The sequence below is a fragment of the Coffea eugenioides genome, chromosome 1, assembly GCF_003713205.1.
Source record: "Coffea eugenioides isolate CCC68of chromosome 1, Ceug_1.0, whole genome shotgun sequence".
Classification (NCBI taxonomy): Eukaryota; Viridiplantae; Streptophyta; class Magnoliopsida; order Gentianales; family Rubiaceae; genus Coffea; species Coffea eugenioides.
Genome location: NC_040035.1, coordinates 45,489,497 through 45,504,006, shown reverse-complemented (window position 1 = coordinate 45,504,006; position 14,510 = coordinate 45,489,497). Strand labels below are relative to the sequence as shown.

General features: G+C 38.3%; 3 protein-coding genes across 3 annotated transcripts; all 3 read right to left on the bottom strand.

Moving 5' to 3' along the window:
- Positions 1 to 376: 376 nt before the first annotated feature.
- LOC113749783 (probable indole-3-pyruvate monooxygenase YUCCA10) lies at positions 377 to 2,505 on the bottom strand. Its single transcript, XM_027293634.1, has 4 exons — positions 1,804 to 2,505; positions 1,430 to 1,666; positions 894 to 1,016; positions 377 to 680 (listed from the first exon to the last, which is right to left on the bottom strand). The coding sequence occupies exons 1-4, from the start codon at positions 2,428 to 2,430 to the stop codon at positions 510 to 512; spliced, it is 1,158 nt and encodes a 385-aa protein (XP_027149435.1). The 5' UTR covers positions 2,431 to 2,505; the 3' UTR covers positions 377 to 509.
- Positions 2,506 to 10,054: 7,549 nt separating this feature from the next.
- On the bottom strand, positions 10,055 to 10,412 carry LOC113773616 (protein qua-1; the record flags this gene model as incomplete). Its single annotated transcript, XM_027318251.1, has 1 exon — positions 10,055 to 10,412. A coding segment is annotated over one exon (258 nt), but the record flags the coding sequence as incomplete, so codon positions are not given.
- A 512-nt stretch (positions 10,413 to 10,924) lies between these two features.
- On the bottom strand, positions 10,925 to 14,346 carry LOC113764718 (protein NETWORKED 3A-like). Its single transcript, XM_027308692.1, has 3 exons — positions 13,640 to 14,346; positions 13,208 to 13,337; positions 10,925 to 11,846 (listed from the first exon to the last, which is right to left on the bottom strand). The coding sequence occupies exons 2-3, from the start codon at positions 13,317 to 13,319 to the stop codon at positions 11,194 to 11,196; spliced, it is 765 nt and encodes a 254-aa protein (XP_027164493.1). The 5' UTR covers positions 13,320 to 13,337; positions 13,640 to 14,346; the 3' UTR covers positions 10,925 to 11,193.
- Between the last annotated feature and the right edge of the window lie 164 nt (positions 14,347 to 14,510).

Sequence of the window (14,510 nt, the reverse complement as noted above, 5' to 3'; positions counted from 1 at the left end):
TTATGAAAACGTTGTAAAAGAAAAAAAAAGACCCAGATGGAGTGCCTTGGTGGATGTGGATATGTAACGGTGTTAACGTGCAAATTTTTCCCCGTAATTTTTGTATCTGCAGAGTCTGGAATGGCTGGACTTCTCGTGTGTCGTACTCCTTAATACGGTCCGCCGGGCTCCTTCACGAAAAAGATTGTAGTCCAGGACTCGAGGTTTTCATCAGACAAAAGAATGTTCGGTAACAATCAAAAAAGATTGAAGTCCGGTACTAGATGTTTGCGCGGGACAAAGAGAGGAGAGGAGAGGTCATAACGGGAAAAAGCCGTATAATAAGTACCATCAACAAACCCCTTTTTTTTTTTATGAAAGATCTTTTAGACCATAATAATAATAATTAACTCTCTTATTATCTGTGAATCTTGATTTGTTTCCCAAAACCATTTAACAGTTTCACTCTCTGTAAACCTTAGTAACAAATTTTGCAACATGTTGTAATTATAAATCTGGATATCGAGCAGTCACATCTGTAGAGCCCGTTTGATATCATTGGCTATGCTTTGGGCATCCAGAGCAGCTCCATACAATCCTCTTCTGGCCAAACCAGCGCAGTACAATCCCTTGGTACCCTTCCAGTTGTTAGGGAAGGCAGGTTTTGCAAGTCCATCGTCAGACAGGAGATAATCAGCCCCCTGAGGCCAGTAGCCAAACACACACACACAAAGAAAAAAAAAAAAGTAATCAGTAATTGGATGGAGCAATCAGGGTTTTACTGTAAATTGTTCTCCAGTGCGTACGCATTCCTGGCCAGGTGGAGGTGGGGCAAATATTATGAAGGTGTCAAGTTGAAGGAAGACGGGCAAGAAGTTCAAAAAGCAGCTGTGCAAGGCGAATTATAATTGTACCTGGAGCCACTTATTCGTCGATCTCTTAAAGCCAGTTGCAAAAATAATAGCATCAAATGGGTAAGACTTGCCATCCTCAAACACCACATCATTGCCCCCAAGACTTGCTACTGCCGGCACTACCTGTTTATTTATTTATTTTATGGTATCAAAATTATAAGATTTTACAACATGCATGCTTCATACCGAAGGAATTTCGAACAATATGTACTCGTATCATCACTCTACATAAGTCGACATGTATCAGAACTGGAAAATGGAAATCATACACGCAAAGCAAGATAGCTACGTGCCCACTGATCCACATCAATCCTGCAAATATGATTAAAATAGCAGTAACCCTTTATTTTTTTTTTCCCCCCTTTTCTATAGAACCCCCTTTTTTTCCCCTTGAAAAGATAGCATATGAAATCAAAATAATTAGAAGCAGAATTAATTTGCATGGTCCACGCGCTATCAGTTCATCTAACTATTGTACCGCGGTAAAAACGGTTCAATTAATGAAAGTGTATTAAAATCATCGCGCAATACTGCACCTGAATCTCGCCGGATTTGATTTTCTGATAGGTCCCAATGTCAATGACGGGGTATTTGCCATACTTGACTTTCATGGTGAAGGGACCTTCCTCTGGCCTTTTGATTCCGTACCTGGACAAGTCTCCTCCGTACCACAGCTTGCTCAGCATCAACAACAGCGAGTCAACCGCATTCAGAGAAACATATTTCAACAAAACCAGTCCCATGTTTGCCATTCCCCTTGACAGAATGTGAAGCTGCATGTGTCATAACCAACCCATTCAAGGAATCCAATAATTCTCACCAGGGTAACTAAATATACTATGTTGTCACTCCCAAATGAATAAAATGAAAAAAAAAAAAAAGGAAAAGAGAGAGAGAGAGAGTCGCCTACAGGGCTACGGACGGCGATGGAGGTCTTCGCACCGTAGTTTGATAGATCAAATGCAATTTCCATACCAGAATTTCCAGACCCCACAACCAAAACATTCTTGTTTTCATAGGACTTGCCGTTTTTATATCGGGTGCTGTGGATGACCTCGCCCAGGTAAGTGTTGAGACCTTCAAGCTGCGGGATGAATGCATCGGTGGTTTCTCCCGTGGCCACCACCAAGCACTTGCTGGAATACTCCTCCATCTCCTCGGGATCGGAAGAACCCAAATTCCTCGCCTTGACAATCCATGCTTCGGCGGCTTCATCGTACTGCGCCGACTCCACCGATCTTTGGTACAAGGGACAAATGTTGAAATGGGAGACGTAGTCGTCTAGATAACGCAAGAACTGGTCTCTGGACACGTAAGTCGGGTAGGTGGTCGGGAACGGCTTGAGAGGAAGTTGACAGAACTGTTTAGCCAGGTGAAGATGAAGGCGGTCGTAGGAATATTTCTTCCACAAGGAAGCAAAACAATCTTCTCTCTCAAGGACTATGTTTGGAATGGAAAGGCTGTTCAAGCATGCTGCAGTTGCAAGCCCCGATGGCCCAGCTCCCACTACTATTACCACTTGTTCTTTGGTTGCCATGGCTTAGAGGAATAGGGCTGGCCGTGGGTCGTCGCTCTGATCTGCCCACAAATTAATCTCCAAGCTCCTCCTAATGCTATAACAGAGAATAGAAGATACAAACACTGTAGGAGTTAGCAGGAGGGCATGAACAATTTATACTACTAATAAGTAATAACCAACAACATAAATAATAGGAGGACGTTAATTGATTGACTCCAAGTTCTTGTGGGGTCCCTCGTTATGGGAATTTAGCTTCTTCTTCTTTTTTTTTCTTTTCCCCCTTTGTTTTGCGGGCAAGTAATAAAAGACCTTTATGGGTGGGTCAAACACAATAAAGTAGGTTGTTAGCCATTTATCTAAAATTTAAAACATATTATAATGTCGGCATTATCATCAAAGGATTTTTTTTCCCCCGAGGACGTTCGAAGTTCTAAGCATTTTGTTAATAATGAGCGGTTTTAGTCTAATTACTCACTCATTCTCCGAATCCAGTAATGCGTTCACTGGAGGAGTAAAGTAGTGTTCACTTGACAACATTGTGCAACAAAATTCATCATATGAAGCATGTATGTAGAGAGGGAGATGCGAATGCAACTTCTTAAAGCATGTATGTAGAGAGGGAGATGCGAAGTTGCGAATGTACCTTTTTAATGTAATGCATGTATGTAGAGAGGGAGATGCGAATGTAACTTCTTAATGCAGGGGATGAGGACGATAAGACAACTAAACTCTTCTCTTTTTTTTTTCTTTTTCTTTTTCTTTTTTAAGGCAAGACAACAACTAAACTTTAGTTCCCAAACTGAATATATATATATATATATATATATATTATAATGATGACCCCAACAAATATTTACAGAAAAGTATTTGTTTTAGGCATGGATTGCGATGCGTTGCGATAGTCATATATAACTTGAATACATTTGTTTTACCCACAATAAATGATTGGAATTCAATGGAGGCCTATTTTGAGGTCACTCATGCGTAGTCTTTTTTTTTTCGAAGACGACAACTGTAGTATATCCTAATTTATTCTACACTAGGGAGAGGGGATAAATCTAAGGAATTTCAGGAGTAATTCGAAGGAAACTGAACCACCACCGGATCAAATGGGTGCATCACGCATCCGTCTGAATTTTTTGAAGCAACTCCGTATTTTAATGTGACAATCGGTGGGAGACGATATTTGATGTGATATTTTAAAGGCTTGGTGGTAACCGACAAATTTACAGTAATGCCATTGCCAACCTCAAAAGATAAAGGACAGGGAGGTCATCGCTGGAACTCAAAAGGCTTTCTACGGTGGGCTGGTCAAAGTCGTACTTGAATTGTTAATGTCAGATGACGTGGAACATGGAGCTATGTGCTTCCGAAGTGGGATGGTCATGCGGTGGGATGCCTTGGAATAAATATTTCTTCTTCTTAACAAATGGATGGAGTAAATTTTATATATATAAACAGTGTACATATACGATGATATCACTGTTTGAATTTATAATATATGTGTAAAAATTAAATTTTAAATAATTATTTTTCATTCAAAATTTCCTTCAGCTCTATTTGGATTCATCAATTTTTTAAAATTAATTTTTCAAATATTATAAAAATTTTTAAAAAATACTCTAAAAAGCAGTCTAAATTTTTTTATTATTTAAAAAATATTTCAAAATATATTTTAAAAACTCTTTTACTCTCAAATATCCCAACATATATTTTAAAAATATTTTAAAATATACTCTAAAAATTTCGTTGTAATAAAATTTTTCAAAAATACTTCAAAAAATAGCTAATCTAGCCAAGTTTTGGACCCTTATTTAAAATTTTTGGTAATCTCAATTCCACTCTATCACTCACCAACCCACACAAAGTCAAGAGTTAGTAGCGAAATTCGAACGAACGCACAACTTTTACGCGATCAAAAGAGTTGCGATCAAATAATTTTTATAAGTTAATAGTAACACTATAGTTGAACGAAAAAATGGTAATGTTGACAGTCACTAGATATTGCTTGGTGGTGCCACCCCGCACTTTAATCTCCACGGGGAAAGTGACTGTGTGTGTGAGAGACGAGACGACTGACCGGATCATCTTTCCAATCCCGCACGCGTTAGTAAAATCTTAGGTGGTCAACGCTCAAAAACATGATATGATACTCCTATAATCTTCTGGGAAAGCGAGAAGGCAATCGCACGAACCACGAAATGATCCGTCCCGACTTTGTTAGTTTGTTTTGAAACCCTTCATTATCCTCAATTACTAATTCATGTTCCTTCTTTGTCTTAATTTCTAACCACCTTGGCAATTGGACCGTTTAAAAGAAAATCGACCTAATAAAAACTAGAAATAGGAAAACTCATCACTACTTAACATGTATCTCAACCTAACTCATGCATTTCATTTCACCTGGAGAAAAGAAAAGAAATATTGCCGCACCATTTCGGAGAAATCCACAATAAACAAGGTCATGGAAAATATGTGTATGATATATAGCTAGCCCGGATACCCCTTGTATCGACAAAAAATATATATATATATATATAGGCCTGCCTGCTGCATAGTTATGCTATGACTAGTAAGTACCTGCTGCATAGTTAATTTTGTTGGCTTTTAATTTTGGATGCCGTTTCAATCAATTTCACAGATCAGAAAATGCATGCATGGTAATATTAATATTGACTGACTATTACTTGCCTCCAAGTTTGAATTATTCACAGTTCTTTACGCTTTAGCTTTGTCTATGATTACCCTCCAGGGTTTCATGGTGTGCTTGACAAAAATCAGTTAACTTGACGTACAAGAGGAGATTGAGGTCATAATGCATTTTCCTTCCTTCTTAATCCACTCTGACTAACTATGTATATCAGTAGTATCTTTTCCAACAAAAAAGTTTTTTTAAAAAAAAACTATGTATGAGTATCACTGATTAGCAAGTTAGCTAGTCTCAGATCTACTTTTATTTACTATTTATTTTGATGGAGAACAAATTAATTACTATGATACTTCCTCCGTCCCACTTTGATAGTCCTGTTTTCCTTTTTCGTTTGTCTCAAATTGTAGTCCACTTTATAATTAAAGAATGTAGTTGTATTTTAATTTTTCTAAAATATCCTTATTCAATGTAAGAAGTTGTTAATATAAACCTACTCCATTTAATGAGAGTTGATTCTTGTTTTACCATCAATTCAAATTCCCATAAAGTTGTACTATATTTAATGTGAGGCTATTTTAGGAAAATAGCAATCTAAATTTACTTTTCCAACAAAGTTAACTACTTTTTCTTAAACTGTGTGAAAAAAGAAACAGGACTATCAAAGTGGGACGGAGGGAGTATATATTTACTGGAACAAAAGAAAAAAGGCGAAGAAGAAGATTAACAAGCCATGCATGCTTGTCAGTCGTCCTTGGTTTGGTTGTCTGAAGATTTTGACAACATGCATTAGTACTCGTCTGCTATAAATATATATATATATATATATATATAGATATATAGACTCTTTTTTTTTTTTATCTCTTTCTTTACCTCCAAAAGGTCAGTAAATATGTCCCCCTTTAACCTTGGCAGCATTCCATTAATCAGCGGTCGGGGGTCAGAAGTAATGAAATGTCTTTCCAGCGTACCATTCGATCATTGTTGTCATCACAAATCCCGTCTTCTCTTAAACCTACTTTCTCCGGCGAATCCGAATGCCACTCACTCACTGGTCTTACCCCACCAACCCTTAAATACAATAAAGCAGAAATCAAAGTCAGTTGAAAGAGTCTGGACGTCTACAAGACTGAGCATCCTTTTTTTTCTTTTTTCCTCTCTTCTCCTTTTCCATTTGTTGATTTGTTCTCAATTTATACGTATAGCAGCATGATAGTCGATGAATTAAACACAAGGTCCCCATGCGCAACGATCAAGAGTATTTGTGGAAGAATAATAATTAATATTGTTCTGATCTGGGCTCCATTCCTGTGTACAGATAATGAAATATTTAGTTACGGGATGAGGAGGTGCAGACTTGCTCACTTTCCAATTCAACGAGTTAATGCATTTACGGAAAAGATGACTCTCACCTAACGATTGATTACGTACGTCAAGTCGATAAAATTGATTGTTCTTTTTTTTTTTTTTTCCTTTTTTGGGTTCCGGCGAGGGTTGAAAGTGGATTACTTCTTCTTTTTTTTTTTGAAAAAAAAAAAGGGAATTCTATTACTAGTATATATATATATATATGTTAAGTCAATGAGACATCTACAATTTTGTAATGCATCCAATTGCCATGGCATCCTCGAGTTATACTTATACCACCAACCCGGCCCCCAAAAAATAATAAAAATAAAAATAAAAATAAAAAAAAGAAAGATTATTTTCACGTACGAAAGTTGATGCATTAATTATTAAAAAGAAAAGGGGGATTGCTAGGTCTCCTTATCTTTATGGGTTGGCTTTCGGATCATAGCGTTGCGTGGAAGGCTTTACAACTGGTGTATTGTACGTATATGTCCACAAAAAGAGGAATGACAATTGCCTTATTAACTTTTAAGTCTCTGATTAATTTGAGACAGTAGTTGGAAGCAATGGAAATTGAATCGGTGAGGAAAGATAGAAGAGAACTGAGTAGAAAAATGCACTGCTACTACTAGGAGCCAGTACAATTTTTGGGTTGTGGTTTTTTTGTAGGTGGACGGGGAGCCTCTTTTTTCTTTCGGGCTGAAATTGGAATTTGATAACTCCCCACGGCCTGCTGCGGCGGTATCATTTTTATACGCTAGTTTTATTAAGTGTAAATTATTTAATTTAGCAGCGTACTCAGCAAAGCTGCTTTTATTTCTTACCAACAACTCTTTCCGAAAACTTTCCGCAACCTGGAAAAAATCAAAATTAAGTACAAATGGCTTTGTTGACCGTCCCTCTGATGCTATTCTTAGGAGGCCCCAACAGATCCTTGACTAAAAATAAAAAGTACCGTCAGATTTCACTTTTAGATTAGAGAGGAATCGCCATATATTAAAAAAACTTCATTGTACTCCGGAGGAAGGACTGCTGCTTCTCTAGGGATGGCAACCGGTGCAGGTGCTTGTCCTGTGAGGGAGGTTATGGAGCAGGGCGGGGGCGAGGACGGGGGGAATTTTTCACCCCCCGTTTGTTTTAAATAGGGTGAGGGGTGAGGGACGATATGTCGTCCTGTCTCCGCTTCAATTTATTAATATAAATACATGTAATATATTATAAAATTTAATAATAATAAATTTAAAATATTTGACAACTAAATATAACTTTTATCCCATTTCTATCCAAATTTCTAGTTGATATTTGACACAAACATATTACACGTTCTATGAGTATGTCCGGATGTTATCTATATAATCTAATTGAATTTCTTAATTTTCTTGGTATTATATTTCAACACTTTTCTTGTTTCATTTTTCGCTTAGTTTCTGCTTCGTGTTTTATTTTTTTTCTTTAAATTTAATTTTAATCTATTGAATAAAAACTTTTAGAAAAAAAATCAAATTATCACCCCGGAATGAAACGAGGCGAGGTGAGAATAGAAGGAATGGAGGCGAGGAACGAGACGAGAACAAGGGGAATTTTTTGGCAACGGAACGAGAAACGGGGAAGGGATCCCCTCCCCAAACTCGCCCTGTTGCCATCCCTATGCTCCTCCAAAGTCCAGACGAGACTCCTGCCATGCAGCGTCATCTTGCTATACCAGCCACCTACTCGATGCTAATATCATTCATTACTCTGTTGCTTTAACCTCTTGACATATATTGGCATGTAAATAATTATTTGCTTCCAAAGCGGCCGCAGACAACTTATATATTTTCACTGCATATTCACTCAGGCACACCATCTACATAGAGCAATGACCATGCATTTAGTTACTTATATTGGTTTATGTTCTTCTATATATATAAAAAAAAAATAACATGTTGATTTGTCGTATGATTTTTTTAAAAAAAAAAAGTGAAAGAATTTGAATCTAATACTTTCATTTACAGTTCCTCTCTTGTCATATGAATTTAAAATAATAGCAAAGAGTATGCATTTTATTTCCTTATGAAATATCATATTTGGAGTGACGTAATGCAGATGTTAATTTCTGAAAAAAAAAGAGAAGGAAATTGAATAAGAAAACAAAAAAAGGTCTTGTCTTAAATCGAACAGCAAACCGATTTTTGAAGTAGTTGAATGCCCAACAAAACCAAGCGCTCAATGAATACAAAATTGATTACAACAAAATAATTTACTTGACTTCGATATCTGAAAGTTCAATCTTTTAGTCTGTTTATACTAAATGGAAGAGTGCATGGAATTTAGAGGACAAGAAATTTTTAGAATGTGAACTCAAAAAATATAGAGGAAATAGGATCCAATGATATAAAGTTGAAGAGTCCAAAGTTTGTTGGTGTACAACTTGTTATATTATTTTGTTTTTCTCCTTATTTTGGAAACAAAGGCTTTTTTTTTTATTTTTTTTGGCAATCCAAGGAAACTGTAAAAGCTTTATACTACATTGGAAAACAAGGGAAAACAAAACCACTTTTAAAAACTCAACAATTTTGTTGCAGGAAACGTGGCCCATCAAAGCTCCAAGGGCAGTTACAGGATTTAATGAGAGCGGGCTGTTCTTCCGTACCTATTAATAAATCTTTCAGATTTAAAGCCTGCAAAGCAATTGTACGGCGCCTAATCAAAGATCCAATAAAACCGAAATCCACACTTTTCATCAGCCTTTGCTTTCCGTTTGGCATTGTTCGTCCCAAATTACACAGGCCAACCCCAAGGCAAATAGCTATGGGCCGCGAACAGCATCTGGGCTACAACTTTGGGAGAGACATTGGAAGATACCAATGGAATTTTTTTTTTTTTTTTTTTTTGTGATCTCGTTCTTTTATTCTAGTGAGACGGATCTACCAATCTTATTAAACCGTTGGGCCATCTTGGGCTTCGTACGTAACATGTGCTGCCCCTGTGATCGAGTTGTGGTCTTTGTAAATTGGCCCAGGCTTCCAACTGATGAACGGGCATGATGCAGTATGTGAGATTGATTAATTTTCGCTGGTCGTATTGTCACACACACACACATATATATATATATATATGTCATGTATCCAATTGTGACAAATAAATAGCGGAAACACCGTATTCGGGGATTATAGAACATAGAACGGGGGAGCCGTTGTAAGTTATTGAGCCATCCTGAGCCCAGGATCGGAGGGACATCAAAACTTGGGAGCGTGAGTTGCGCAAATAAACAGGTTGGTGTGGTGAGGACAGGAGAGCAGGAGGACTTTCACGGGCGACGAATAGCAACAGCAGCAAACAGCCACTCAGGAAAGAAATGGACAGAAGCTGCCAATTCACCGTCATGTGTTTCCATGTCAAATTTCATTTATCAATCTTGTCCCTTAGCTCAGACACTACAAGCTGTCTCCTCAGATGATTCCCCATTTATCCTTTGCCACCTGCCATTCCAGTCCCCACCACAAAACCTTCAGCGCTAGTAGCACTGGTAATAGTTCTGATCACTCAATCATACATTGATAGTGGATACCCACTATTACTACTGCATTCTTCGATTCCATTGTCTCTCACAAACACACACATTCGCACATTTATTTCTGCACCCTGTGAGGGTATTGATTTCCTTATCATTAATGGCTGCCATCTGGCCCCTTTTTATCCAGTTTTTGATTTTCATGGCAAGCCCATCTTTGATGTTGGCCTTCGTATCAACAACTCTACCTGATCAGCCACAGTTATCAACCTCCACAATTTCAGCTGCTCCAGCATTGTTGCCAGATGCACCTTTGGCTTCGCCGCCAGCCTTATCTCCAGACATTACTCCTCTGTTTCCTTCTCCAGGTGGTTCAGAGCTTTCTCCAAGCGAGTCCTCCTTGCCCACAATTCCTTCAAGCCCAAGCCCTCCAAATCCGGACGCAATAGAAGCTCCGGTGCCTTTCCTGGCGTTTTCACCACTCGGGTCCTTGCCATTTTCCTCCTCGAATCAGCTTAAAGTTTCGGGCTTTCTGAGTTCGGCTCTCCTCCCAGCTTTCTTAGCACTTTGGTAAATGCACATTTCTTGTGGTATGCAAAGGTGCAAATGCATTGCGGCTACTACAGCACACTTGATAATAAAGGTTTTTGCTGATTGCGAGCTTCTATTTTTCTTCAGATTTAGCTTTCCAACCGTATGTGCAGAGAAGAGAGCTTTTTAATTTGATGTTTATGATAGACAATTAATTCTAGCGTATATCACCAAGTTTGGCAGTGGGAAGTTAGGTCTCAAAGGTCGATTCTAATCTTCTTGTTTGTGTTTGCAATCATGAGCTGATCAATGTGAACATTTTAATGGTAAATAAAGCTCCTACTTTTACATGAGGATTCAGAGCTTGCCTTTTCTCTCTATTTACTTGAGCCTGGCATATACAAAAATAATTAAAAGAGCTAGAACGAGTAGTAAACATTTCCTAGCATATACAAATAATTCAGTAGTTACATAATTACACTATCCTTGAAGAAAAATAATGGCTCAGAGGAGTTCATTACCAACATAATTACACAAAAAAAAATCGAGAAGGTTACATAATAACAATGACTAGTACAACCAGAGGATTAACTTTGATGTAAAGATTGGAAGACTAATTCAAGCCGAGCTAGTTAATGAGGAAGCCCCACATTTATAGAAAGAGTTAGTTTGACTGTTGTACAGATTTACTTCTTGCTGGCATACAAAACATACAAATTTCTAGTGAGACACGAGACACAAGAGCATCTAATTCTGAAGCTCAATTGAACAGCCTCCTCCAGAACACCTCCAATTTGTTCACTTCGAAGTGATCCTGTCTCTTAACAGATTCTTTGACAACTCTCTTCCTGAGCTCCACGTTCTCCTCCCTGAGCAAGTCCATTGCTAAACTGAGCTGTCTGATGACATCTCTCTTCTCTTCATCCTTCTGCATTAGCTGCTCCTTTTGAGTATTGTTCTCTTCTTTAAGTCTCTCTATTTCTTCCATCAGCTTCATTATGCGACTATTTCCATCATCACCACTTGAAACTTCCTCTTTGTCCGCTTCTTTGTCGTACAGCACTACTTCCTCTGGTTCAGGATCCTCAACGTCAGACTCCTCCTCCAACTCCTCAGTTCCATAAGTTTCAGAATAGCTATCATAGGATTTATCCATGGAACTCAAGGTCATCAACTTCTCCGGTCTACATTTGGTGACTGATAATGGCGATGCCCATGGGGCGACAAGCCGAGTTCCAGACTCGGACTTGAATTGATCATATCGCTCAGCCAATGAACGATGGGTTCGATAAAAATCTTCAACCATGCTAATAAGCTCCGGTCGCTTTTTGTAATACATCTCTGCACGTTGAGCAAAGGAATCTGCGTCCTCCTCTATTAGCTTCAGCATTGCCTTCGTCTTCTCATCCAGCTCTGCCAAGACGGTTTGACCAATACTCATCACGTTAATCGCAGTCAGCAGCACAAGCCAGAAGCTTTAAATTTATGGGAAATTTGCTTCAATTTACTATCTGATACTTCAAAAATAGTTTATGGCGAAGAGATTTCATAATATAGATGATAATTTCCACCACTATTTCTATACCCCTCTAAACACGAACATTAAAACTTAAAAAGGCCGTGGAATAAGTTTGGATAATGCATTAATGACCCCAGAAAGAATTTCAACAAACCCAGCTAATAGGAACTATATATATTTAAAAAAAAAAAGACGGAATAAAAGATCCAACATTCTTTTTCGAAAATAATTCTTACTTGTGTGCTCCAAAAATTGATGATTTCTCGTAGTTATTCCGACCATAGTGGGTCAGAGACACAATACGAGGATGTCACCAAAAATTATGAGAAGACCTTAAAAAGTGTATAAAAATGTCCTGCAGTATTGACAGAGAATTCTCCATATTGCGGGCCATTGGTATGATGACACCAATCATCAAGCTGCTCCGATTTTCATTTCATAAGCAACATTTTCTTACTAATCATGAGCAAAACCCAAATCCCCATATGAAAGACAAAACATCAAAGTAATCCTCTCTTATCATAAAGCCCTAATTCTGCTCTCCATGTTCGTCCAATATGAAATATCTCGTTGTTTATCATCCTAGTCCATCTGCTGATAATGGTAGTGGATCCCTCCACCATCCACTTTTCAAGTCCAAACTTGTATGCAAGCTAAACAAGTGACCATTACCTTGATAAAAGTTAGATAACAAATGGACGGACCTTCCTCGCACCTCCACATGGCTCTGATGTGGATGTAGCTCTAAGGGTCGACCCACATCTCAACAGTTGGTGCCAATATAATGTAAACCCTTTTTGAATCTTCGAAACTATTAGCACGAATCTTGCTAGGAGGGAAAATGGGGGGAAAAAATCTTCTAATTACTACTGTTGCCCTGGCAAAGTTTCATGTTTTTTTATTGTCTTTTACTTTTATTCTATTTTGGCAGGTGTGACATCCATAATTTGCAGTGACCATCGAATTTTGCCTCTTTAAAGATCTAGTTACGAATGCTTTGCCTAAATGATCCAGTATCGGCGACATTTTTAAGATGTAAAATTAGAACTTAAAAATTTCCGGTAAGTAATCTTGAGCAAATCAAATGTCCACTTGCAGTGTAAACAATTAGCACTACCACTGTTTACTAGAACTGTGCAATCTAAGTTAGTAAATTACTACTAAAGTCCTCGATAGTTGTGACTGACAAAGAGAATACTAGCACTATAAGCAGAACAATGGTTAAAGAGTCGACTAGATGCAAAAGAAAAGTTACCTGAAAGGGTTGATTGGAGCCATGCGGAACGCTTTTGGTTGTTGTTGCTTATGCTGAGACGGTCAAACCACCACCAGTTTGACGATTCCTTCTGCTGCTTGGCTTCCACCATACCTCCTTCTTCTTCAACCTTTTCAAAATTTAAATTATTATGAATATAAGAGAATATAGGTACTATTACTACATTAATCTCTCTTTAAGCAGCGACATTGTCATCGCCATCTTTGCAGGTTGTTTTGGTCTTTTCGACTTTGAAGAAACTCCAAAAAAAAAAAAAAAATTCTTACAAAAGCAACAGAACAACCGGGGTATTTCCAAGCAGGGATCTTGGGCTTTGGAGGCTCAAAGATCCCTGAGACAAAATAATACAGTAGTAATAACCAAAAAAAAAAAAAACGACAATAAACAAGGAAGGATTCCTGAAAACCGCACCTGAATTATGCCGGCGAACTTGTGGTGGATCAATTAAATGGGCTTGCTTGTTTGTCGACGACGAAGCTTGGAGACGCAGGTGGTAGAAGAATGCTGCAACCACGCGAAAAAAAGGCTGAAGAAAACACACACACACACACACACTCACGCTCGATCGATGGCAGGCGTACGACTCACTTCCTCACACACACACACACCCTCCCACGCAAAAACTGCGTGAGGCTGAGGGCTGGGCTACTTCTTCCATGCGCTCAGGATGATGATACACATCCACTACTACTGCTTTGATTTGAGGATATTAGTGTCGGATTCAGAGGAGGCGTGTGTGAGTGGAAAGAATTTGAACACCCCAAGACTTCTCGAGATTTGCAATTGCGTGTATACCAATGAGCATCTATTTTTCCTAGAATTTTACTACTAGAACCGGAGCTGCCACGTTGGAGTTTAAGCCGGACTGCCGAAAGAATTTGAATCAGAAGACAAAAACTTACCATTCACCGCCTTGCCAAGTGGGACGATACCGCTGTGTCCGGCGATTTTCGAATTCCTTCGAGTGATTACTATAAAATAATATGGTGCATTAATATAAAAATAAAACCCTCGTCCTCGGGCTTTATCTGCTTATGTTATGTACTAGCAGGACTTCATCTTCTGGGGCTTCATTAAAACTCTCTGCTTAAACAGTACAACTCATTCCAAACAAGTTTCAAATTCAAGAGGACGACTGTGTTTTGTAGTTTGCACGATTTTACAACCGGTGCTACCGCTTTTTTCTTTTTTTTCGGGAGACTGCGTCGCTGTCAGAAGGAGCGTATGGGACTAGGACGGTGGGACCCATAATACAAACAGATACATAACGGTCGAAAATGAT

Bases quoted from the DNA above. Each gene is read 5' to 3' on its own strand.
- LOC113749783 (XM_027293634.1), bottom strand. From the start codon at position 2,430: ATGGCAACCAAAGAACAAGTGGTAATAGTAGTGGGAGCTGGGCCATCG. The intron at 1,667-1,803 runs GTAGGCGACTCT...TGACACATGCAG, and splicing joins CCATCGCCGTCCGTAGCCCT to CTTCACATTCTGTCAAGGGG. The intron at 1,017-1,429 runs GTGCAGTATTGC...ATAAATAAACAG, and splicing joins TCAAATCCGGCGAGATTCAG to GTAGTGCCGGCAGTAGCAAG.
- LOC113764718 (XM_027308692.1), bottom strand. From the start codon at position 13,319: ATGGTGGAAGCCAAGCAGCAGAAGGAATCGTCAAACTGGTGGTGGTTT. The intron at 11,847-13,207 runs GTAACTTTTCTT...CCGTCTTGGCAG, and splicing joins GCTCCAATCAACCCTTTCAG to AGCTGGATGAGAAGACGAAG.